Below are 25536 nucleotides of genomic sequence, written 5' to 3'. Positions count from 1 at the left end.
GAGGGAGAGAGAGAGAGAGAGAAGTCCCCCTGCGGAAGGCCCCGGATTTTTTTTCGGGTTCAGTCTTTTTTTTTGGGCTTCCCAACAGCACGGTGCTGACTGCGCAGGCGCAGTCTGTGGACGGCGCCCTCACGTCACTATTAACGCGTCGGCGGCCCGGCCCCGCCCCGCCTCTGGCCCGAGGGTGGCACAGACGCAGCGAGCAGCAGCCGGGGGTAGATGTTATCAGACGGCAGGTGAGTGGCAGCTTGGCTTCCCTTAACTCCTCCACGACGGGCCCGGTGCGGGGTTTTTTTTTTTCCGGCGTCCTCGAGGGTGTCGCGGGCGGCGGCGGCGGCGCTGTAAAGGTCGAGCCGCAATCGAGGCCCGTTACTTGGGCAGGGAGGAGTATCTGAGGCCGGGGAAATCTCTCCTCCTCCTCCTGGGATGCGAGCCTGAGGTTTTTGGCGGTGTAAAGGGGACCGGAGTGTTCCCCGTTGTAGCGGGCCTGCGGCTGTAGCAGGTCCCGGTTTTAAAGCGGCTGCGTCTCCCCATTCTGCAGCATAAAGTGTGGGAGAGGGATCCGCTGTAAAGTGCTGAGGTGCCGAGGCCCAATGGCGTAGGCGGCAGCTTCTATGTAAATAAGTGTTTTCAGGCATTTAACTGAAGGAAGGTTTGTGGTGATTGACCTAATGTCATCTTTCGCCTGCCCGGCCTTGTGCACGTTAATATTGCCTCGAATGGGGATTTGTTAAAGTGACAGTGTCCCTTCCCAGCGATAGATGTATTGTCTGGGTGTTTTTTTCCTCCTCCTCCTCCTCCCCAATATGGTGGCAACTCATTGTGAATTTGGGTTTGATCAACCTGCAGGGTTCAAACGATCTATTTTGGTTTTGTGGTCTTAGATAGGTGCAGCACTGACGCTTTAATCCAGCTTTAATAAACTGATAACTTTTTTTTTCCTTATGCAATTTAAAAATGATAGGGACCACCTTTTGTGTCCATGTTGCCAACGGTTTTCTAATATATTTTGTATCATTGGTTTCACTTGGTAATTGTTCTTGGAATCAGTGAATGGGTACACTTATCCAGTAGTTTAAAGACAACCAGTAAATCCCTTCATTCCAAATTATCAAGTGTGCAAATTACCTTTGGCTAAGTCTTTTTTTGCCCAGTTAGGGGAAAAATGCTGTTTATCTAGATATGTCATGGCATTTTTTCATCAAATTGTTTGGACAGACAGCATACTCTCTAATTGTCCTAAGATGCCTATTTGGAGTTGCATAGCAGTGTGCTTGTTTTCCCTCCTGTGAGTAATTAGCTAGCTGCTTTGCTTTTTCTCTGTCATAGAAACATAGAAAATAGGAGCAAGAGTCGGCCCTTCGGGCCTGCTCCGCCATTCAAAATGATCAAAGCCGATCGTCTAACTCAGTCCCCTGTTCCCGCTTTTTCCCCATGTCCCTTGATCCTTTTAGCATTAAGAAATATATCTATCTTCTTCTTGAATACATCTAATGTCTGAGAAGTATCCTCACAGAACAAAGGCTAGACAATTTGCCATAGAAGGTAGAGCTGAGCATCAGTCAAGCTCTTCCTCGTGGGTAAAATGTATTGTCTTAAAAGAACAGGTGTATTTGGTACTCCCAACAATTGTGTTTTGATAATATGGGTTAATGGACAAGTGACTCAACCATATTGATGGGTACCATTTCAGTGTACCAAAAATCTTATTTATAGCTTAGCACTACAAAATGAGTCACTCTGGGGCTAAGGTGATTAATTTCACACTATGAATCTTGCAAATTCTTGTGACTTTTATCCCCAACCTTTGCTCAACTGGTTGAGAGGAAGGTGTTAAAATGCCAGCCTTTTTCCTCAGGATGCAGATTTAAATTCAGAACAGAGTGATGGGATGAAAGTGTAACAACTATGCAGGTATGAGTGGAATTAACCAGTCTGTTCATGGATACAAGTCCAAAGCAAATTTGCTTTTAATTTAGCAGCAATTGTACAGTCACACTCTAGAAATGGAGTCACACGGATGCAGTTGTGTGTTCTGAGATGAGAGTTTGTGTGCCTTGACATTTGACACCTCATTCTTAGTGGATAACAAAAGTGTTGAATGTGCTCTGCAATTGAGTTTCATAAATGGCACATGGAAGATCAGACCTCCTGTCTCAGCTTCAAAACCCAACCTGGGACCTGGTTCTCCAAACTTACGCAGGCTGCATTCAAGTTTATCATTGTGGCCAAGTTTATCCTTGTTAAAAGATTATACAATGATAGGTCATACAGCGGTCCCACTTATGCATTGTTGTTAGTATCAGGCTTAGCGGCAACACATCTTATCACATGGTAAAGGTCCCTCTCCAATTCACCTCGTGTTAAATATAGAACACCCTTTTCTCCACCCTTGTGACACTTCTGTTTTCTCACACCAGCCATCATTGCAAGCAGTTTTGCTGTGGACTTGTATCAGCTAGGAGCTAAATTTTGATTTCCCAAATTCACTTTACCTCTACAATGATCATACTTTATCCTATCAGTCTTAACTGCATTCATAGCTGGGTTTCAGAGATAAAAATGTGGTGTTTTAGCAATGAATTATTCAGTCAAGTTACCAAACACACACTGTTTTATGTTGTACCCATCCCTAATTTCTATCCATCATTGACATTTTTAGGATAATGGGTGAAAAGTATGAAATATCCTTAATGCTTATGACTCAGATTAAATGAAACATATTTTTGCTGCACTTGTAGCATAAAAATACTGTGTAAAATACAGAATTTCTTATTTGATTCCTTCATTTGTGGGGAAAAATGCTGAACTCAACTGCTTGCCTGGAGGGCTCCAAACAATGCTTTAGGTTTGTAAAATGACAGTTAGATAACCTTAAGGTCTGATCTCTCAACTTTCTCGGCATGGGATATGGGGGTTGGTCATGCAACTATATCTGTATGTAAATTCTGTAATATGTCTAGATTATCACTTGGAAGATATAAATGAATGGCCATCCGTAGTCTATCATTGTGAACCCATATACCCAGAGTAAAATGCATTGGTCAAAGCTCCTTAAAATGAAAGACAACGTTTTTAGGAGAATGATCAGTTTCTAAGTGGTCTAAATGACCAGTGATGGGGTATAATTGACCTGTGATGGGTGCAAAACTCAATTCAGGCAGTTTTTGCTTCACCTGACAGGAAGAAGTGGAACTAAAGAAGTCTATGCTATTTTGCAATACTTGACTGGAAGGGCCAATGATGCGGGAAGTCATCACAGTGAGAAATGATTATATGGATAATACAAACATTAGGTGATGGGTTCTGAGGTACATTTGTGTCCCATAAGTGGACTGACCTGATGACTCGTAAGCAATATCATTTATGATGCATGGACAGCTCCACGAGGCTCCTCACTGTGTAGTCTATTTGCCTTGACTCTTTTCAAAATTGACTCAATCTCCCTTTAACATGAAAAATTCGTAGAGATGTTATACCTCATTTGGTTGGCACATAGGAACAGGAGTAGGCCATTCAGCACCTCGAGCCTGTTTTGCCATTCAGTTAGTGCATGGCTGATCTGTATCTTAACACCATCTACCCACCTTAGTTCTTTAACCCAAAAAAAAACCCTTGCCGAACAAAAATCTAGTTCTGTTTTGAAATTTTCCATTGATCTAGCCTCAACAACCTTTTGGGGGGGAAGAATTCCAGATTTCCACTACCCTTTGTGTGAATAAGTGCTTTCTGACATCACCCCTGAACGCCCTAGCTCTAATTTTAAGGTTATGTATTTAATTGTATATCCACTATCAATCCTATTCATGAGCACTAAGTAACATAATATTACTATCACAATAGGTTGGATATCTGGAACTATAATTCATTTTAGTTCATAATCAAATTACAAGAGCATGGTTAAAGTGGGATGTGGTATTTTTCTATAGTTTCCCAACAATGATGGAGCTAGTGGTTTTGCCAGTATACAACCCAACACAGAAGACCCCCCTTTTAGTGAGGCACTCTTATCTATAAGAACTGCTGAAATTTACAGGACAAAGACATTGGAGTTGGACATGAGGAAAATTGCAGAACTGCCAGATCAATAGGGTTTCAGGCTCCTGCATTTTGTTCAACTAGTTGCAACATTTCCATATTATAAAGTAGCCCCACAAGCTGTGTGTACAAATTAAGAAGCATTTTAAGATTGCCATATGTCTCTATAGATTGCCCTTCGCTTTTTAGTTTATAGGGATGTGCAGAAATAATAGGGCTGACTGCTTCAGAAAAAGCATAATCTGGCAGCATTATTGCACTAAATGATGTCAAAAAGTGTAACCAAACGTTCTTGCAGCTGATCTGTGCCATTCTTCAAGTTTAACAACATTTTGAGAAGGAGACAAAGATTGAAATGTTAAGTAATAAAACTTGCGGCCAAGCTACAATTGGAAAAACAGGAGAAAACACAGTCATTCCAAGTATAGTAGCTAGCCAGGCTCAGCACTAGAACACGGGTACAGTATGTACTATCCAAGCAAGTGATGCAAAATGTTCACTTGTTCCATCTAAAGAAATGCTTCCAAAACCATAAGTCCAATTGTGGTTGAAGCATTCTAGAGAGACTAGTTAGCCTATGTAGTCACCAGTTTTGTATCACACCAACACTGGGCATCTCCTTTCACAAATAACTTTCACACTGAGCCCTGACTAATTTGCTATTCTCAATCTTCAAAATTATTGAATACAGCTTTAAAATTTTGTCCAATTATTATTCGAGGAGCATCTTTTGATCGTCTTATGAAAGCTAGTGAACTGAGAGTGACTGGTTAAGTTTAAGGAATTGTCTACCTTAATTGGTGTTTGTAGGATTGAGTTAAGGTCCTGTTCTCACTCTCTCTGTCTCCCCCCACCCCCCCATATCAGGAAGCGAAGACGGAGCTGTGACGATGAGGAAAACCAGCCTGTCCCACCGCCGAAACGTTTCAGCAACAATACTTTGTTGCAGGATCTACCAAGAGACAGCTGGGACTGTGAGGTTAGAAACGAATTGCAAAATTGTAGTATTAAGTAACCTCCTGAGGACGACGCCCTTCACTCAAATAGTCTGCCAAATCCAGGCTAACACATGAATAGGCATTTGGTTGAGGTGATGGTTTGCTCCTGCTTCAGAACAGTACCCCAGCATGAGTCACTACCTTTAGGAAAAGGGAGGTGGAGGAGGAGGTGGTGGTGGAAGAAGGTGAAAATATGCTTATCAACAGGACTTGGGACCTCTTAATCTTAGAACAGGAACTGGAATTTTACTTCACGTACGTAGAGCTGCTTTGGTAAACTTAAAGATCAACTTCTGTCTTTCTTTAACAACTGCATTTTTTTTTTAGAAATTACATATGGAGATGCTTTTACTAACACTTTCTCAGAAGTGCTGTTCTGCACAGCATGCAAAGTGTTTTATATTGCCTTTGAAAAAAAAGGACATGGGTGGAAGTGTTAATTATGAATATTCAGGTCTCAGCTGCTTCAGAATATGAATAAAACGGGTGGGGGAATTCTTTAATATTGGGTGCTTCATTTAAATTAATTCCCACATTTCTTATTTGGAAGAAGTCCACATCACAACTGTCTGATCATTACAAAAAAACAGTGGCCACAGCACCTGTGAACCTTGCAGCAGGTTCTAGGTACTGCTGTAGTCATCATCTAAACACAATTTGAAAAGATTCTGTCTTAACCATGAAATTTGTGTATGAAACCTGAAGGTCTGAAGATGTTCCTGTCCCTTTCCTCCTCCTCACCAAGGAAAAAAAAATAAGTGTTGATAATTCAGCTAACATTTTTGTTGAACTTCTTCATTCCTATTATTTTCTCCTTCCCCCTTCTGTATCCAAAAGACGAATGAGGGACAGATTTTCATCTTGCTGCACTTGGGTCAGTTGGATCGACTGAGCCTAGTGCTTAGAGGAAAATTGGGGGTAGGAAGGATTGTGCACCCGTAATGGAGCCCATTCTATTTTCTATCTGTTAATTGAAATAGACACAAAACTGGGCTCTTATCAGTGATCCTCCCCACCGATTTCCTCTGCGTTCTGTCCAGGCAATCCAATACACCCAAGCAGAATTACAAGAATAATTGTCCCTAAGTCTTCCCAGCTGATAGACTAGAATTGTAGGAGCAAACCAATATCCTATAAATGTTTGAGTACTATTGCCTTGTGTTACCCAATTGATAAAATTGATCTTTTTCAGTTCTTTCTTTAACATTGGGTGAAATATAGGATGCAGCTGGAGGAAATTGCAACAACACACAGACTTGGAGAATTTGTTTTTGGTTAACAATGGCCAAATTGGATACTTGCAGCCCTATACATTCTATAGCAACCCCAGTTCAGCAAATTTATAGCTAAAGCTGCAGTTCTGTTGGGAAGATAAAGCTGCCTGGAAGACAATTCAACATCAAGAGGAAGTGTTGTGTAAAACTGCTGGCGTTCCCTCTAGACTTCCTAGATTGATGAATTATATTGAGGTGTAAAGGTAGAAACTCCTTAGTTATAAATGTGGAGGTCATTCAAGTGTTAGTAATTCATGTTAGTTAAGCCAGGGGGAATTCCTGGCCCTGCAGCTTACGAGCCAGATCTAGCCTGCAAGCTCTGATTATCTGGCCTTCAAATCCCTGATCATAGTGTCATTTCTGATTGCAGGCTGAAGGCTTAGAAAGTATATTTCTTCTGTTGGTTTCAGCTTTTTGAACTTTCTGGGCTTGGAGGATTGGAAATTCCTGCTCCCTCATTGGATTTGGGATCTTGATCCACCAATAAGGGAGCAGCCTTTTCCAATCCTGTAGGAGTGGGAAGTTCAAACAGCAGAAAAAACACCAGTGAGCCAGCAGTGAAGAGTGGATGGTTGAACAGAGTAGGTGGCAATAGCGAGTATACAGTGGAGCGGGGAAAGTCGCCAGTGTTTAAGTATGACTGTAACTTGTCACATCCTTGCCCAATACACTCGTCTGCCTGGGTTCAGACTGTAATGAATAAGAAGTGGTTTCCCTCCAGTCTGCCAAATTTAGCAGATGTCAGCTTAGGAGCCAAATTCTTAATGACTCTGCCACTGCCTGTTCCACTTTTTTTTTCCATGTTTTCCCAAATGTCTTTACTAATTGCTTGTTCCAATGCACTTTACATAATTATGATGCCAAAAAGTTAAATGTTTAACTGGTGAGCTTTGATATTCTTTGACTGTGATGTTGCCGATCCATCTGTATTTCTTGACTGAAGTATTTAGTTTCTCAGTGTTCACGGTTACTTTTTGATGGGCTGCTGTCCAGTTCTGAATTTACTTGGTGCACTGTTAAACTGGTTATGGGGCAACCTGTGAAAAATGCTTTGTGCAAATTTTGTATTTGCACAAAGGAATGCATATGCAGGCTTTATTTCTCTTTGCTCAAAATATATGGGGATGGTATTGGTATTCAACTAGAGCTAACGGGGTTTCTGGCAATTCACAACCGGCCATATGATGTACCAATATGCCAATGAAGAAATATGCGCATTTAACTTCTGTATATATGGGTTTCAGGAGCTGTGTATACTGTATGTTACGGTAGCATTCTAGAGTTGCTCTCACCAGCTAAACTCTCTTCTTTCTGCAGTCCTCAAGCAGTGACAGCAGCAGTATTATCAGCAGTCCTGACAGACCGAATGGACACTTACCAGCTGAAGCCAATGTAAGCCGGATCAAGCCAGGCAACAGCTCGACTATGCTTCAATTTTCTGATTCCAGTGAACAGTCTGCACAAGGCCCATACTTCCAAATCAATCAGATCCTGAAGGAGGCACATTTCTATAGCTTGCATCAGCGTGGACACCAAACGTGACCAGAATGTGGGACTGTGTGCCTTCAATGAAGGACAGGGACTGTAAATGTAATCTTTTGCAGTGGATGTTTGTACTTAGATGATTTAAATTGCACAATCTTTTCCCTTTTTGCTCCATTTGGTTAAAAATTTACCATCTCTTCACTCTTTAAATGCCCTTGGACAAATGTAATATCAAAATTGTGGGGACTATAATAGCACAACTGTAGCCCTGATTGCTTCATTTACCCTATCTGCCGGATCTGGCACAATTCTAACTCACTAACTCCGTTCTCTATGGAATTAGTCTGCAAATGAGCAAAGTCCTGCAGTAATGTTTCAGCAATAGTTGTTGAAATTGCTTTGTAATGAAGAAACAACAAGGCGGCTTTATTTTCATATGCATTAGGGTCAACTTGGTCTAAGAAGCTTTTTTGGATTACAAACAGATTGAAGGTGTTTTAAAAATGATCTGAACTATACTAGGCTGTCCTGGTATTTTACAACCAGTTTTCCTTGAGCCCCTCTAACGCTATAGCTGCAAACTTCCAGTTATTGTGAATTTGCAACTGTCCTTCAGAGAATGAAGCAGATAGTGGAATTTATATAATTACTGGAGTAAAAACTAATTCCTTGTCTCTGGTGCAAATCTAGGCTGTAAACTTGGAGTTTCCTAACAGGCTGGTATAAAAGATTTGATCTGAGAACCTATTTAACCAAACAAAGTCGAGATGGGTTCTGTTAATCCTAGGCTATATAGTTCTTTGTATAAAGCCTGGGGTACAGATCATCCTAACCTGTACCAAACCGGAACATGTCCTTAAATGCACATACAATTTAAAAATAGTTTAAAATTGTGACTACAGTTGTAAGTAGTTTCCAGAGGTCTGTATTTTGCAACTTTTACATGTAAATGTAATTGGTGTGACACTTCCAAGTGGCTATTGTGAGCTTCCTTGATGGCTGAGTGAATTGTGACTATCGGAGCCATACAGACCACGAAGGTTCGAGCTTCGATTCCTGGCCTGTGCTGTTAGTTGGTCTATCTACTGATTATCTGACAACCCCTGCTGGAAATGTGCATGTGGGGACAGGTTCAGGCAAAGTACAATGAGGTTCAGCTGCAGTGACCTCTGTGGTCAAATAGGCTGCTGACAAGCTAGATGAGGTACCAAAGGATGCCTTTGGAACTGTACCCTAGCAAGGAGTCGCACCTCTAAGAGGGAGGGAGGGTGGGAGGGGAGTGGCAGAAAGATTAAAATAACTGTCTTCTATTTTTAGTTATTTATGTGTTGAGATTGGGTAAAAGTGTAACACAGGTATAACACAGTTAATGACATTCCTAATTACTTCTGAAAGCCTCAGGATGCACATGCCTGACTCTTGATTTGGAATGGGGCTGGGAATTTGTTCTATGTCAGGGATTTTTTTTAAAAATTGTTCTAGAGTCTGAGATTTTATTTGTAAGCCTAAAGTTAGCAAGTTTAACCTTCAGAAGTGAGTATGAAATTATTGTAACCATTTACATTCAATAAAATTAATAAGATCATTTGAAATACAATCAAGAATACGGTGATGTGGAAGTCCACAGTACATGAATGGTAGCTTTCATAAAATCTTTGGCACTAAGTCGCCATGAGATCAGGTATTGATGCCCAAGACTCTACTTTTTTTTTTCTTATCTACAACTCTATCTTTTTATATGCCATTTGCACTGAAGATCAAATTCAGTTTGGAGCAATTTATCCAGAATTTTGTAGTATAGGATTCTGGACAACTTGCTCTTAAGTTGTCCAACCCTGGCTGATTGCAGAAGCAGCTTGACTCTGCTAAAATGTGTCTGTTACTAATGACCAGTGGTTTACTGATAAATAAATTCTTCATTTTGTCCTTTTGGGTTTGTGGGTTCTACAGTCTAATTGCACTCTGTTTATTTTTCAATAAATCACTGATCAATTTAAATCTGGAACAATTGACTTTACATTTGAGCTGCACTTCATCTCCAAACTAGCACATCTGTTGATGGATAACCAAGGATTTGGTCTTCTGGTCTGCAGGTAAAATGCTGTATTGGTACCAATTCTTTTGTTGCTAGTTAGCTTATGGAAGTTAGTTTCTTCCAGTGGCAGAACTTGGATATCGCAGTATCACAGTTGTCTTTTTGAATATCTAGGAGAGTATTATAACAAACAACATGCTGAGATCCACAGTTGCAACCGTTGTATTTTTCAAGGACTAGAAATGCTGCAATACTTTGCATCATGAAGTGATTCAGTATAGATCTGTGCCTGTAGTTCCTTGCAATGACCTGTTTTCACTTGTCATTGGGTAGTTGCCAAGTGGAGGCTACACACTTCAGGGAGACAGCAAGAAAATAAATTGTAGGGCAAATGTTTCTATTAAAAAGAAATGAAGAGTTGTTTCACTTGCTGTATTTAAAATGGTTATAATCTTACCTCAATCACATTTCCTTGCTTTTTGCTGTAAAGCATAAAACCCTAGCTTGGTCAACATTATAGTTAGATAGGCCATCAATGGAGCTCAGTAGAGCAGTATGTCTGTGGAAGGCCACAGATGAAGAGGCAGCAGGCTGTATGATGAGTACTGTGCATCTGGAGCCTCAAACGTGGAATTTGCAACTGTTGACAACAGTTCCTGGTGGAGAGTGAGGCAGCAATGTGGCGATTTAACCTGGTTTGTTTACACCAGCCACTTTAGGATTCTTGAATCACTACCAATTTTGAAGCAGGGAGATAATTTAGGGAACTTATTTGTTTGCCCTCAACCAACGTACTAGGAAGTGGGTTTGCACAGTTTAATGTTCAAATTCATTGTTCTGAATTAAAAATGAATATATCTGACATTTAAGCTGTAGCAAAGATCGTGGCTGTTCAAGATCTCGAGCGTATTGTCAAAGCCAAAATGCACCTGTTTCTTGTAGAAGATTCAAGTTTGCTTTCAACAATTTTGAAATAAAATTTATTTTACCTAAATTCCCGATGACTCAGTCTTTGATTTCAGAGTTATTGAAAGCACTGAGTTTTATGACGCTGTCCCTTTTCAACATGTTTAGCTTTGAGATGCCTTGGTTCTGCACTTTGTGGAAATGTAATTCAGACTATTAGGGACGTGACTATGATGCTGACCTCAACCTTTTTGTAGCCAGTTTGAGTCCCAACAGTATGCAGTACTCTTCTAGCTACACTGGAATATAATTCAATCAATTGTTGGCCAAGACCATTTGAGGCCAGGGAGATTAAAATGTGCTTTCTATTATCAAAAATGTGGCTTATTAAAGATGTCAATCTTGTGGGATTTGATGTCATGGAAGAAAACAGGTTTTTCTCTGCCCAGTTCCTGTTATGGACCAGACTGGCACTAAACCAAGGTGATGGTTTTACAGGAGGGAGGGAAAAAAAAATCAAATTGTAAAAGTTACCTACTTGGTGCCTTGTGCACCCTGATAGCTGGCCAAAGAGCCCAGTTAATAGTTTTGAAAGCAGAGGTATGATGTCAGATGGATTGAAGAATTATGGGAATAACTTGATTACGAAAATTATATAAATACTAATGTTGACATGTATGGAAATTAAAATCAGGAATTTAGGAATCTTAGTGCATTAAGTTAGAACTTTGTCCTCGTCCCTGGATATGGACTAGAATGAGATAAAATTCTTTGGTTGTAAGGAAGCAGTTTCATTCATAGCAATACAATTGTTATTCATAGTTGACTAGAAGACTGACACTAAGTTACCTGTAGGCAATGCAGATAGCTGGTTTGGAGAATGGAAATCTTGGTGCAGTAAGGGGTACTCTTAAGTTGGGTTTAAGGCATGTTATTGATGTGGACAGAGTTCTCCATGCTACATTTGATTCTAACTGACTACAGAAAGTCAGAAAATATTCCATCCTTCACCATGAACTGTATAAATATCACATGGTGAAAAAGGAGAAAAAAGCTGCAGGATATTAGAGCTCTAATATTTTGAAGTCACAAGTAGACTAAAATGAATTCGGAACAGTCACAAAAATTAACGCTCGATTGATAAGTAGCTTCCTTTGAAATGAACCTGCAATAAAGCTGTAATGCAAAGAGTAATACTATGGGGAAGAAAAATATATATTTTTTAATTCATTCATGGGATGTGGGTGTCGCTGGCGAGGCCGGCATTTATTGCCCATCCCTAATTGCCCTTGAGAAGGTGGTGGTGAGCCTCCTTGAACTGCTGCAGTCGTGTGGTGAAGGTTCTCCAACAGTTAGGTAGGGAGTTCCAAGATTTTGACCCAGCAACGATGAAGGAACAGCGATATATTTCCAAGTCTGAAATAAAATTGTATCTGTGGGCTATCATTGTACAATGGGTACAATGCTATATCTGCACGATGCTGTATGATAAGTGGTGAAATTTGAGAGAAAACAGGAGATAAATGGAAAGGAATGTGAAGGATAGTGAATTGAATTTGTTTTTTGAATACGTTAGGAATTTATCTAGGACTCTTGTGGGGAAAATAAATTTAGGAGTCTCGATCCAGTTCCTAGGGGCTCCGGCGTTCACAATGCATTTGGCTGTAAATTGGTACTATCACTCAGGTACCACAAGAGAATCAAATGAGTATATTCATACAAGGGCATTCTTCTTAAGTTAGGTAAGGCAGAGATGTTGAAATTTACTCTCCAGCTGGCTGGTAATGTATGTGACTTAGGTATAAGTGATGTTGACATTATGTGCCACAAATGGCAGGGGGTGGGGGGGGAGGAATTCTATTTCCTGTAAATGACATCACCTTAAAGTGAGCACAATTAAATGAAAGGGGTAAAAAGGAAGCACCAGTGGAAAAAATTAGAATACAAATTACATTTTTTTTTAAAAACTGACTAAAGATATAACAGGAGGAATACTTTGTAATTTGTGTGTGTGTGTATATAAAATCAAAATGGTGAGGATTTCTTGGCTCCACACCTCCAAGGATAAGGATTGGATTGGATTATGCAATTGGTGCACTCCAGGGTGTAAGGCACAAAAATACAATCTTCTTTGTTTATTTTGCATATGCCCTAGAATAGGGCTAGAAATGAAATTCTGGGATTTATCCTAATTGATTTTCCAGGGTTTTTGTCCCATTACCCTCCCTCTTCCCCCCCCCCCCCCCCCCAGTTAGAGATGTTTCTGAAGCTGATGCCTGGCTTACTGTAACCCCAAAAATCTGAGTACTTGAAAATTTGCCTGCCACCCCTAAATACCAAAAAGAATGAGACAATAAGGCAACTGCCTCTAATTATTAGCCTAGCTGATTTTTGATTTGCCCCTGGCTGATGCTAGTTGCCAATGCTAGGATTCCGTGTTGTCTCACCTCCAGCAAGAAAAGCTTTATAGTATACGGGGCTATTCCTAATTCAGTGATAAAGCTTTAACACCATATAGTCCCATTATAATCCCACTGATGCTATGAAGATTGGGATAGCCCTTTCTCCCAATAGCATTCCTTTGTTTTCTCTCACTAGATAATGAGAGCAAATGCTGCTGCACATTAACACCAGCAATTGGCAGAAAAGATGTACGGACAGTCTTGGGGAACAGCAAAAATCAACCGTAGTGCAGATATAGACAAAGTGGGAGAGAAATGGGGAAAATAGCAAAACCATTCAAATGAGAGATGTTGAAGCATTTTTTTAAAAAAAACTACTGCAAAAGACAAATTGAGTGGTGGAGAAGGCTAAGGTGTCAAAATTGACTAATAAACTACAGTGCTTCTTACCAGCCCACACTGCCACACTCAAACTTTGGTACAGGTACAATAGAGGGGCCTTACACTTGGCCCAGGATGGCAGGGACAGATAACTGCAAATTTCTGGAGCAACTATTTCAGGTATTCCTGATTGGCTTGTTGAAAGATTGAGATCTGGGCTGAGTGGGGAGTGGGATGCAGATATGTGGTGGTTAGAAGAGACCAGGACTACCAGGATTAGTGTGCAGATATTACTAAGGTTACATGCACCATAGTCTCAATTCTGCACTATAATAGGTCACCACATTTGATCCTTTATTAAAGAATATTAAAAATAAGCAATTTTATCAATTGGGCAAGTAAGCAGTTTTCAGAAATGTAAACTTGTGTGCTTGGTTGAAGGGCCTGTCTTTGATTCAACAGATCCCATTGATTTCTCATCACTGCTTCCTGGGTATAACTCACCTCAAATCCAAGGGCTGCAGGCTGGAGCACACATAGCACACAACTGAACTTGATGTCTAATCCAGCTCAAGTAAAACTGCTTTTCCCTCTCAAATCCTCCACGATAAACTACTACTTTTAACTACCTTGCCTCCAAAGGCAAGTATGAGAAACTCATGGATTCTTCATTTATAAAATTGAGGCTATTTGCTCGGCTACCTCAGCCTCCTCACACATGTTATCCTGCGCCCCCCCCCCCCCCCCCCCCCCATCCTTCCCCCTATCCCAGCTCCAATCCTACAAAATGCTGTACCTTCACTTCCATGTGTCCTCATCACTCATCTCCATGAGATATACCTCTTGGTCTCACAACCCAGCTCCTGACTTCAACCACCTTTCCTGCACAATGCGGAATGACATCTCTTTTCACAGACATGCCAGATAATCTCCTTTCAAAACTGCTGTCATCAACCCCTCCTTTAAACCCAACATTGATTCCCCCATTCTCTCCAAACTGAGCTTCAAATCCCACGTCATATTACCAAAACCACCTGTTTCTATCTATGTAACATCACCTGCCTCTATCCCTACTTCAACCTCACTAACATTGAAACTCTCATCAATGTCATCTCTAGGCTTCACCTTTCCAACATTGTACTCACCAGCCTATCCAGTCCCAGCCTATTCAGTCCCACCCTACACAAACTCCAACTCATCAAAAACTCTAAAGCCGTTATCCTATCCCTTACTAAGTCCTGCTCCCCCATCCTCAACAACCTCCACTGGCTCCCCCAATGCAGATTTGAAAATACTAGTCCTTGTTCACAAATCCGTTCACCAAACCCAGTGTCTGCAACCTCTGTACAACAAAGCTCGTAGTCTTAGATCTTCTGACTTCAGCCTACTGTGCATCGTCTCTTCCCTCCGCCCCACCAACAACAACTGGCATTTATATAGCGCCTTTAATGTAGTAATATGTCCCAAGGTGCTTCACAGGAGCATAATCAGGCAAAAATTAACACTGAGCCAAAGGAGATATTAGGTGTGACCAAAAGCTTGGTCAAAGAGTTAGGTTTGTAGCAGCGTTTTAAAGGAGAGAGGTGGAGTGGCAGAGAGATTTAGGGAGGGAATTCCAGTGCCTAGGGCCTAGACAGCTGAAGGCACGGTTTCCAATGATGGGACAAAGGAATTCGGGGATGCACAAGAGGTCAGAATTGGTGGAATGCAGAGTTCTAGGAGGGTTGTAGGGTGGAGAAGGTTGCAGAGATGGGGAGGGTCAAAGCCATGAGGGATTTGAACACGAGGATGAGAATTTTAAATTCGAGGTGTTGGTGGACCGGGAGCCAATCTAGGTCAGCGAGCACAAGGGTGATTAGTGAACGGGACTTGATGCAAGCTACGATATGGGCAGCAGAATTTCAGCAAGCTAAACAACTGATGCATTAATTTGCACATTATACAAATGTGCTCATGGCACACAGTGGAAGGAATGATGTATCACAACAACAATTTAGTTCACTGAATTTTATGCCTTGCCTCATCCATCCCCAGTGTCAAAAGCATGCTTAAGACATCACTTTGACTACACCCTTGGTCAGCTTGGAACTAATGCTCAGTGTCTGTTTCTCTCTTACCTACCACCTTGTATCATTTTGATATATCAACAGTGCTATGTAAGTGCAATCTGTTGTAGTAGAGTTGCTATTGATCTCTACACATATAAAATAGCTTGGCATGCATGAAAATAAAAAAGGAACTGACTGTAAAGACAACACTGTATCAGCTTTTAACAGATTGATAGGATTATGTCAGTCAAATGAAATGTTAGTCAAAAAAGGAACAACTTCTCCTCAAAGACAAGATGTGGTTGGCAGCTCCGAAATGGCAAATTTTAGGAACATATTTGCATCATTTCCCTTATGCATTCTGAAAAACTCAGATTCAGAGTTTCACCCGTCAAGACAATTAAATTTTATCTTTGTGACATCTCACTGGCACAAAACTTGGTCTGGAGTAAAGTGTAATATTTGTGAAACAGAAAAGTAGGGTAAGCAACTTTCAATCATTAAAAATGGTATTTTTATTAACCAGCAGCATTTGTAATACAGTGAAACCATTCTTTGTCAACTTGATTAAGCAGACATCCGTTATAAGCAGCCAGTCTTCTTCAGAATGGAGATTTTTTTCATCTTCACACACCTGGATTAAGCAGCTAACCAACATGATAACAGTAGTTGGCAAAATGTCAAGTTGGCAGCACAATTAAGTAACTGAAATCTGCACTTATACTGCTTTTGTTTTACACCTTTTATTATCATATATTCTTTCAAAGCATGCTTTGGTTGTTATATGATGTGATGTGGTGAAACTAAATATATATATTTTAAATTCTTTCCAATTTCATTGATACAAAATAGCAAATTGCATACCACAAACATATTGTCCCTGAAGTGTGCTGTGAAAGAATGACATGCAATTAAATATGGTTTTACAAACAAATTGAATGCTAAACAGCCACCTTAAACAGTCACATTTAAAATTGCCATTGTGGTTGGTCTGAAGGCACAAAATTCATCATTTGGACTCAATAGTGACTTATCTTAAGCAATCAGTTTTGTTCTCAAGTTGGCTGCTTGATAGTGTTCTGTGTCTCTGACATCACCACCGTATACAAATACCAGATTCTGAAATCGGGATGTTGATAAGCAGGTGTGGTATAGTTCTGTTTACTTTAGTGTTTGGGCAGGGATGGAAGCTAAAATAGCTTGTGTGTAAAAGTGCAATACTAGTTTCACTTTGGTTCATGGTTGAGTTGACACAAGAACTCAGACATTGCGTGAAGAAGAGGATGTATTAAGAAATGAGAATACAGATGGTTGGTTACATTCAGAGTCAGTTTGCCCTAGGTTACTGTGTAGAGTCTTCACCTGAGTAGTGTTGCATGTTTTATTCGGTTCTGCTAATGTGTACATTTCTCTGGATGATCCTCGGTTAAGACAGGGCTTCAGAAATGGAGCAGGTGCTTCCTGTGCCACAAGAACCATGTCGGCAAACAGAGAGAGTCTACTGTCTGTTGTGTCATCAGAAGCTGTGCTCTGGCACTGCTTGGGTTCTTCAGTTATTCTGTTATGTAGCTCACAATGGAAATGTTGCTCAGTTGTAGAAGGGAATGTGCTGGGATTTACAGGATTTGTTTCTGAGCATAGGTCACTTTTTTCACTATCCACTGCACATGATGAAATTTCAGTCGCTTCTTCTGTGTGTTCAGCTTTAACCTCTGATGCTGAAAGAGATGGAAATACTGGTCCCTGGTTTTCCTGTAAGTTTGAGGTTCCTTGTGACAGCGGAGGTAAACACAATGCTGATCCCTGGTTTTTCTCTAATGGTAAAGTCTTCTCTGACCCAGGAAGAAGTTGTAATTGTTGAATCAACGTTTTCCCTTTCAGCCCTGAAGTGAAGTCCATTAAAGGTGTTTCAACATTACATGACAGGGTGTCACTGGAAATAGTCAGAGGGATTTCCGAAGTTGAATGCTGAGTCACTGGCTTGCTCCCATTCAAAGCCTGAAACTGCCTCAGAATCTTAAAGAAAGTGATCAAAATGTTAACGTTATCTCTATCTTTTTATAGCTGTACCATGGCACCTCTTCTGGTGCGCAATGCCGGGATTTTCTACCTCCCGCATTGGCAGGCTTTATCCCTTGCAAATATAATTGACCGATTTTTAAAAAAACATTTTGACCTTTTTCTTTTCCCTGGGGTACAGTCCTGCAGGCATATGTTGTCCTCCGTTACCTTGCCCAAGTTGTTAATGTGTGAAGCTGGACAGTGAAGCCCCGAAGTTCCTTGGCTCGCCATTCCGGCGGTTACTTCGGGTTTGTGCCTGACAGTGTCCTCCAACATTGACCCCACCAGGAAGTTCAGGGTCAGCAGGAGGGCAGCTCATTAGCAAGGGGTGGGGGGGAGTAAGTGGCAGCACCACTTCGGCCCACCTGCCCCATACCCATGGAAACTGTGGCTGTCATACACCTTGGTGGGGGGGGTGGTTTGCCGAGCCCCCCCCAGACCGCTGTCAATGTTCTTAACGGCCCCATTGCTTGCCTAGCCTGGACACCACCAGTTGAGCTCAAAAATACCCTTGTGCAGGTCCGTTCAGCTCCACCAATTCAGCGAATCGGCTGCCACACAAACACTGGATCCCGACTGGCAGCGGGAACAGGAACTCCAAGCTTATGGAATCCCATCCCCCACGCGATCCCATCCCCCATGCCGATCCCATCCTCCAACCTGATCCCATCCCCACCCCAATCACGCCCCCCTCGATCCCATCGCCCATACCGATTCAATCCCATCCCATCCCGTCCCATCATTTGCTTTGTAAAAGGCAGATGGAAGGTCCACCCCTTACAGGACGCTGAGGAAGCTCCCGGAAACAGTAGCGACCTGCTGTAATCGGGTCTCCGTGGAGGCTGCTGCCAGTCCCCTGCCAGAGTTATGGCAGGAGACCAGAGAAACCCCGACAGAATTTCAGGGCCCGTGTATCGGCAGGCTTTCTGACCATGGGGGTATCCGATCCTGTCCCCACCCAACATCCAAACCTATGTTTCCAGCAGAGGTTCCTGGATTGTGTCCTGGAGCAGCAACCTTGGCCAGTTTTTCCCATTCTAACTAAGGAGTGCTGAGGATAATTATAGCAATGCTATTGCTGCTCTGAATCACACATCTAAGGAATCTGACATTTAAAATTGTAGTTCCATCAGAAAATAAAAGACACGGGGTAAATTCAACTCCACGATCCCATTTGAATTGCCCTCCCCCCTCCTTTTCTACCCACTGCGTGCAAGTGACCCGGGCAGGGGGGCAGAGCCCGGGTACCTGCTGGAGTTCCCTCCCATCCTTCCCACAGTGCCACTTCCCAGGGCTGCCATGAGGGAGTTGGCAGTAGGTCCTGGGAAGCAGTGGTAAAGGATTAGAGTTCTCCCAATGGAGGGAGAGGGCCTTGTAGCAGCCGCGTCTCCCTCCAATTCGGGCCCAGCACTTACTCACGAAGGCCTTCAGTAGGAGCCTTGTTGGCATCTTTGGGGCAACTCTGCCCTTTTGAGGTCCTTCACCACCTCTTCCGGTACACACTGCCGGGATTTTCCTCCCCCGTTGGTACTCCGCCCTGAAAAGGTAAATCCCCCCCTCCACAATACTCTCACCACCATTGAGAAAAAACTTGCATTTATATTGCACTGTTGAATGTCTTCACAACATCTCAAAGCACTTAGGCAATTGCACATGGAGCAGTCCCATAAACCAGCAAATGTGATGAATAATCAGTCAAGCTGTTTTTGGTTGTGTTGGTTCAGGGAGGAATGTTCGCCAGGACACCAGGGAGAATACCCTGTTCTTCCTCAAACAGTGCCACATCTACCTGAACCACCAGAACAAGCTGCAGTGTCAGTCTAGATTATGTCCTGAGTGCAGTACTATGATAATCACAGCTGAAAATCAGGACTTACATTTTTTAAACTGAAAATCAGATTTCAGTAGTCAAAAACAACATGATTTATGAGTTTTCGGAGGCTTCCTCCTTCCTCAGGTAAATGTCAGGTACTCCTCGAAGCCTACGTGTTTATAAATCACAGAACAATACATGGTGATTACAGACAGTCTTTGCAACTGCCTGTTGGACTATAACTTGGTGTTGTAAAATTGTTTACAATTGTCAACCCCAGTCCATCACCGGCATCTCCACATCATGGCTACCATCGACACCACAAACTGCCGGCTCATAGTGGAAAGGATATCCAAGAAGATTGCGCATATAGACACAGACATCAAGTTTTTACAGAGCTGCAAGAAAGCAGACAAGATCCCGAAAGGACTCCAGATCACGAACCCACTCAGGTCCACATACAACTCGGATTACGCTGAGAGACTCTGCCGTCGTACCTCTCGCACACTCCGCAACCATCTCGTACACCAACTCTACAGCAGACGCCGCAACCTCGAAACTAAGATAGAGTCCATACTCTCAACCTGTACTCAGGACACAGCAGACCAGCTACGAGATACCGCCAAACAGACGAGGCAACGAAACTACACTGCCTACATGAAAACCAAGAGCAGGAAGCTTGAGAAACTCGGCATCACCACCAGTATCGACCAAGCTTCCCCTGGTACCACGGTTGCAACCACAGGGAAGTCTATCGTCAATTTGTCCGACCACACCCTTCAACCAGACGAAACTGAAGTTCTCAGCCGAGGGCTCAATTTCTGCCCCACCACCAAAATGGACCCCGTTAGTCTTGCGGCGGACACAGAGGAATTCATCAGGAGAATGAGGCTCCGGGAATTCTACCACAAGCCCCAAGATTTCAACAGCGAACCCAATGAGACAATCAATGATCCGGTACAGCAGACAGAGGGATCCGCGGTACAGCAACCGAAGAGGAAAGAGTCAAACTGGACTCCTCCGGAGGGTCGCTGCCCTCAGCTTGACATGTATGCCCAAGCTGTCAGGAAATGCGTCAATGCCAGATTCATCAGGCGCACTCAGAAGACAGTCCAGAATGTCACCCGAGCACAACGCAACGCCATCAAAGCTCTCAAGACCAACCGCAACATCGTCATCAAACCAGCGGACAAAGGATGAGCCATCGTCATACAGAACAGAACGGACTATTGCAAAGAAGCATACCGACAACTGGACAACCAGGAACACTACAGACGGTTACCCGCAGATCCGACCAAAGAACACACCCACCAGCTCAACAAACTGATCAAGACCTTCGATCCAGACCTTCAAAGCATCCTACGCACTCTCATCCCACGTACTCCCCGCGTGGGAGACTTCTACAGCCTCCCAAAGATACACAAAGCCAACACACCCGGACGTCCTATCATATCAGGCAACGGAACCCTGTGTGAGAACCTCTCTGGATACATCGAGGGCATCCTGAAACCCATCGTACAGGGAACCCCCAGCTTCTGTCGCGACACTACAGACTTCCTACAAAAACTCAGTACCCACGGACCAGTTGAACCAGGAACACTTCTCACCACTATGGACGTCTCAGAACTCTACACCAGTATCCCCCACGATGACGGCATCGCTGCGACAGCATCAATACTCAACACCAACAACAGCCAATCTCCAGACGCCATCCTACAACTCATCCGCTTCATCCTGGATCACAATGTCTTCACCTTCGACAACCAGTTCTTTACCCAAACACACGGAACAGCCAAGGGGACCAAATTCACACCCCAATACGCCAACATTTTCATGCACAAGTTCGAGCAGGACTTCTTCACTGCACAGGACCTCCAACCAACACTATACACCAGATACATCGACGACATTTTCTTTCTGTGGACCCACGGCGAAGAATCACTAAAGAGACTACACGATAACATCAACAAGTTCCATCCCACCATCAAGCTCACCATGGACTACTCCTCAGAATCAGTTTCTTTCTTGGACACACGAATCTCCATCAAAGACGGGCACCTCAGCACCTCACTCTACCGCAAGCCCACGGACAACCTCACGATGCTCCACTTTTCCAGCTTCCACCCTAACCACGTCAAAGAGGCCATCCCCTATGGACAGGCCCTGCGAATACACAGGATCTGCTCAGACGAGGAGGAACGCGATGGACACCTACAGACGGTGAAAGACGCCCTAGTAAGAACGGGATATGACGCTCGACTCATCGATCGATAGTTCCAACGGGCCACAGCGAAAAATCGCATAGACCTCCTCAGAAGACAAACACGGGACGCAACCAACAGAGTACCCTTCGTCATCCAGTACATCCCCGGAGCGGAGAAACTACACCATGTTCTCCGCAGCCTTCAACATGTCATCAATGACGACGAACACCTCGCTATGGCCATCCCCACACCTCCACTACTCGCCTTTAAACAGCCACCCAACCTCAAACAGACCATCGTTCGCAGCAAATTACCCAGCTTTCAGGAGAACAGCGTCCACGACACCACACAACCCTGCCACAGTAACCTATGCAAGACATGCCAGATCATCGACACAGATACCACCATCACACGAGAGGACACCACCCACCAGGTGCATGGTTCATACTCCTGTGACTCGGCCAACGTTGTCTACCTCATACGTTGCAGGAAAGGATGCCCCAGAGCATGGTACATTGGCGAGACCATGCAGACACTGCGACAACGGATGAACGGACACCGCGCAACAATCGCCAGACAGGAGGGTTCCCTGCCAGTCGGGGAACACTTCAGCAGTCAGGGACATTCAGCCACCGACCTTCGGGTAAGCGTACCCCAAGGCGGCCTTCGAGACACACGACAACGCAAAATCGTCGAGCAGAAATTGATAGCCAAGTTCCGCACGCATGAGGACGGCCTCAACCGGGATCTTGGGTTCATGTCACGCTACACGTAAGCCCACCAGCGAACAAAAGCTATCTGTTTTTAATATAACGGGTCATTTACTGGCTTTCTCTGCCTTCCGGATGTTTCTGCCTCTCTCTCTGTTTTTTTTTCCTGTTTGTTTGGTTTTTTTTTGTTGAATGTATATTCGGGGATTCTGTAGGTAACACCTCTCTGTCTGAACACGGTGATTGCCTTGGCAACGGGCAGTTGCAAAGACTGTCTGTAATCACCATGTATTGTTCTGTGATTTATAAATGCGTAGGCTTCGAGGAGTTCCTGACATTTACCTGAGGAAGGAGGAAGCCTCCGAAAGCTTGTAAATTTCAAATAAAATCGTTGGACTATAACTTGGTGTTGTAAAATTGTTTACAATTGTCAACCCCAGTCCATCACCGGCATCTCCACATCATGATTTATGAGGGGGTTGTCCAATGAGGCAAGATTGAGTAGAATGGGCCTATATTCTCTGGAGTTTAGAAGAATGAGAGGTGATCTCATAGAAACATATAAAATACTTAGAGGGCTTGACAGGGTAAATGCTGAGAGGCTGTTTACCCTGGCTGGACAGTCTAGAACTAGAGGTCATAGTCTCAAGATAAGGGGTTGGCCATTTAGGACCGAGATTAGGAAAAAAATTTTCACTCAGGAGAGTTGTGAATCTTTGGAATTCTCCACCTCAAAGGGCTGTGGATACTCAGTTGTTGAGTACATTCAAGACTGAGATCAATGCATATTTGGATACTAAAGGAACCAAGGGATATGGGGATAGGACAGGAAAGTGGAGTTGAGGTAGAAGATCCAGCCATGATCTTACTGAATGGCGGAGCAGGCTCGGGGGCCGTATGGCCGGCTCCTGCTCCTATTTCTTACATTCTTATAAAATTGTTATTGAACACTGAATTCTGATTGGCTGATGGGGCATTGCTGAAGATACGTTGGACCAAACAATAGGCAGTTTTGGGGGAAGAGGAAGGTCAAATCTTAAGAGAAGCCAATATTGAGTAAGCAAGTAAATATGAAGTACAATCATGGGAAATTAAATGTGAATAACTGAGTAATTACCAACAGCATTAACTGATGTGTGTACTGTATTGCAAACTGAAGGTAAGCTAGAAAATGAACATTATTATCTTTGAATCATTCAACCTATTCTCAAGATTACAGACATATAGCAATTATTTTAAAATAAGGTCCCAAAGTTTTGAAAGGAAACATTTTCTAAACTGCAGAAAAAAATGATGATTTTAACAAATAACTTACCTTAGTTGCTCGATTGGTTACAGGCCCTGGGCCACTATCACTCAATTGCTGCAAGGACTTGCGGGTAATTGTAAAAATCTGGTCATGTGATAACAGGTCAGAGCACATTAGGGTGGAGAGGATATTCATTGACCTCTGGAGGAAAAAAAAATCACCAAAAGAATATATTAAAAAAGGACAAAACAAATTCTTCCAAACACAGTAGATACACACAGCTATTAAAGGTACACAACTGCTACTTCTTGAACAAATTACTGAAACACGAGTTGAGGAATGCAAAGATACCTGTGAAAATCCAAGTCTACCAACCTCAATCTAAATAATAACTATGTTCTGGAAGAATTTCAACCTTCATAGGAACCTCTCATGAGTTATTGGTGACAGTAGTGCCTTTAAGCTGATGGAAAACTATTAACTCAAAGCACTGCAGCTGCAAAGCAGTCGCGATTGTCCCTTTGCTCATGTGAATTAATTCTTGAAACTCTACACCACCAGGGAGGGATTTAGTTTCTTCTATTGGCCTTGGGTCCCTGTTAGAACCCAGGAATATTTTTTAATTGATTCTGGAATATCATTTTACTCCTCTTCCATATATATGACCAAAACCAACTTCAAATTTTACACATGCCTGTAGATTATTCCTAACCGTCTATTATTCTATCTATATACACTGTAGGATATTTAAGTTTTTTGTTTCCCATTTTAGTAGCTGGAAAAAGACTATGCCGGCGCTGCACTACCTCACTAATACGATTTTTACGGAACTGGAAATATTCAGTACTGGGATTATTCAGAGGGTGCACTGGTTATTGATTTGCAAGCCTGAAAAGAAAAAGAAAGGCTTGCATTCATCTCATACCTTATTTCCGTTCTCAGAAACATTTCAAAGTGCTTCAAGTATAATGAGTTGCTATGAAGTGCAGTAACTGTTGTTCTGTACTCGAATGCAGCAGCTCTTTTACACACAGTAAGATTCCAACAGACAGCAAAGTGCTAAATGACCAATTAGCTTTTTTTTTCAAAAGCATTAGTTGAAAGAGAAATGTTGACCAGGAGACTGAAGGAACTTGGTGCTCTCTTCAAATAATGACACGGGATCATTAATGTCCACCTAAACCACTGGAACAGGGTGATGGGGTCTGGTACAAGCCCATCGCTTTGCAGCCCCATAAAGTGGTGGATGTAAGGTGTTCATCATTCGCCCATTCAAAAACGTGCTGTGATGGGAGATTAATAAAAAAGACTGTATGCATGCAAGAAACAAGTCTGCTTGCTTGTGTGCACAGCCTCTTTTAATATATTAACTGAAATCAGATCTTTTCGGTCTGGTTTTCAATCCTCATGGTTACTGGGTGACCAGATTCCTATCGGAATAAATACTGCCACCATTTACACTTGCTAATCTGCTGCAACGGGCACAAGGTTTCTAAGCAATATCTCTTTATATCAACATTGACTAAGAAAAAACGATTTTACATCGATTTATCTAAGTAAGCTATACCATAAATAGTTCAATTTGAAAGTAAAGAATGAAACCTTCAAAAGTAAACCCCTGATAACAGAAAATAAAATAAAAACTTTCACGGAAAATACCATGCTGACAGTGTCGGAGGGGTCCTTTAGTTTCTCATTGAGAAGCTCCACGACCACTTCACAGTTGAGTAATCCACACCTGAATTTGGTAAGAAAAAATTGCTGAATGATAGCAAAATTAATTTTACAAGGAATAAACAGAATGAAGTTTAAAACTTCAGTAGGTAAGTTGGTTAACATTGAAAAACATCTTCAAGATGCAACATCTTTGGTTACATTTTTCCACAAAACAGTAGTAATGTTTTTATTAGCAAAACTGTTGTTCAATCCACT

The 25536-nt window shown here is 42.4% G+C and overlaps 2 protein-coding genes across 2 annotated transcripts in view; one reads left to right on the top strand and one right to left on the bottom strand.

The window, feature by feature from the left end:
* The first annotated feature begins 13 nt into the window (after positions 1 to 13).
* si:dkey-21c1.1 (uncharacterized protein LOC100150256 homolog) lies at positions 14 to 10824 on the top strand. The gene is made up of 3 exons (XM_068004135.1): positions 14 to 236; positions 4906 to 5017; positions 7628 to 10824. The coding sequence occupies exons 1-3, from the start codon at positions 220 to 222 to the stop codon at positions 7850 to 7852; spliced, it is 354 nt and encodes a 117-aa protein (XP_067860236.1). The 5' UTR covers positions 14 to 219; the 3' UTR covers positions 7853 to 10824.
* Positions 10825 to 16058: 5234 nt separating this feature from the next.
* The window catches only part of tepsin (TEPSIN adaptor related protein complex 4 accessory protein), a 38126-nt gene continuing 28648 nt past the window's right edge, over positions 16059 to 25536 (bottom strand). Inside the window, exons 11-13 of the mRNA XM_068004132.1 lie at positions 25264 to 25342; positions 23671 to 23805; positions 16059 to 17583 (exon numbers count right to left, since the gene is read on the bottom strand). Of these exons, the coding sequence (XP_067860233.1) occupies positions 16828 to 17583; positions 23671 to 23805; positions 25264 to 25342 (970 nt within the window). The 3' untranslated portion in view covers positions 16059 to 16827. The remainder of the gene's footprint in view (positions 17584 to 23670; positions 23806 to 25263; positions 25343 to 25536) is intronic.

The sequence above is a fragment of the Heptranchias perlo genome, chromosome 23, assembly GCF_035084215.1.
Source record: "Heptranchias perlo isolate sHepPer1 chromosome 23, sHepPer1.hap1, whole genome shotgun sequence".
Taxonomy (NCBI): Eukaryota; Metazoa; Chordata; class Chondrichthyes; order Hexanchiformes; family Hexanchidae; genus Heptranchias; species Heptranchias perlo.
This window is presented reverse-complemented; position numbering and strand designations above follow the sequence as displayed.

What these genes read in the sequence shown, in the direction of transcription:
- si:dkey-21c1.1 (XM_068004135.1), top strand. An exon ending in GAGACAGCTGGGACTGTGAG is followed by an intron (nt 5,018 to 7,627) that starts GTTAGAAACGAA and finishes TTCTTTCTGCAG; the next exon opens with TCCTCAAGCAGTGACAGCAG.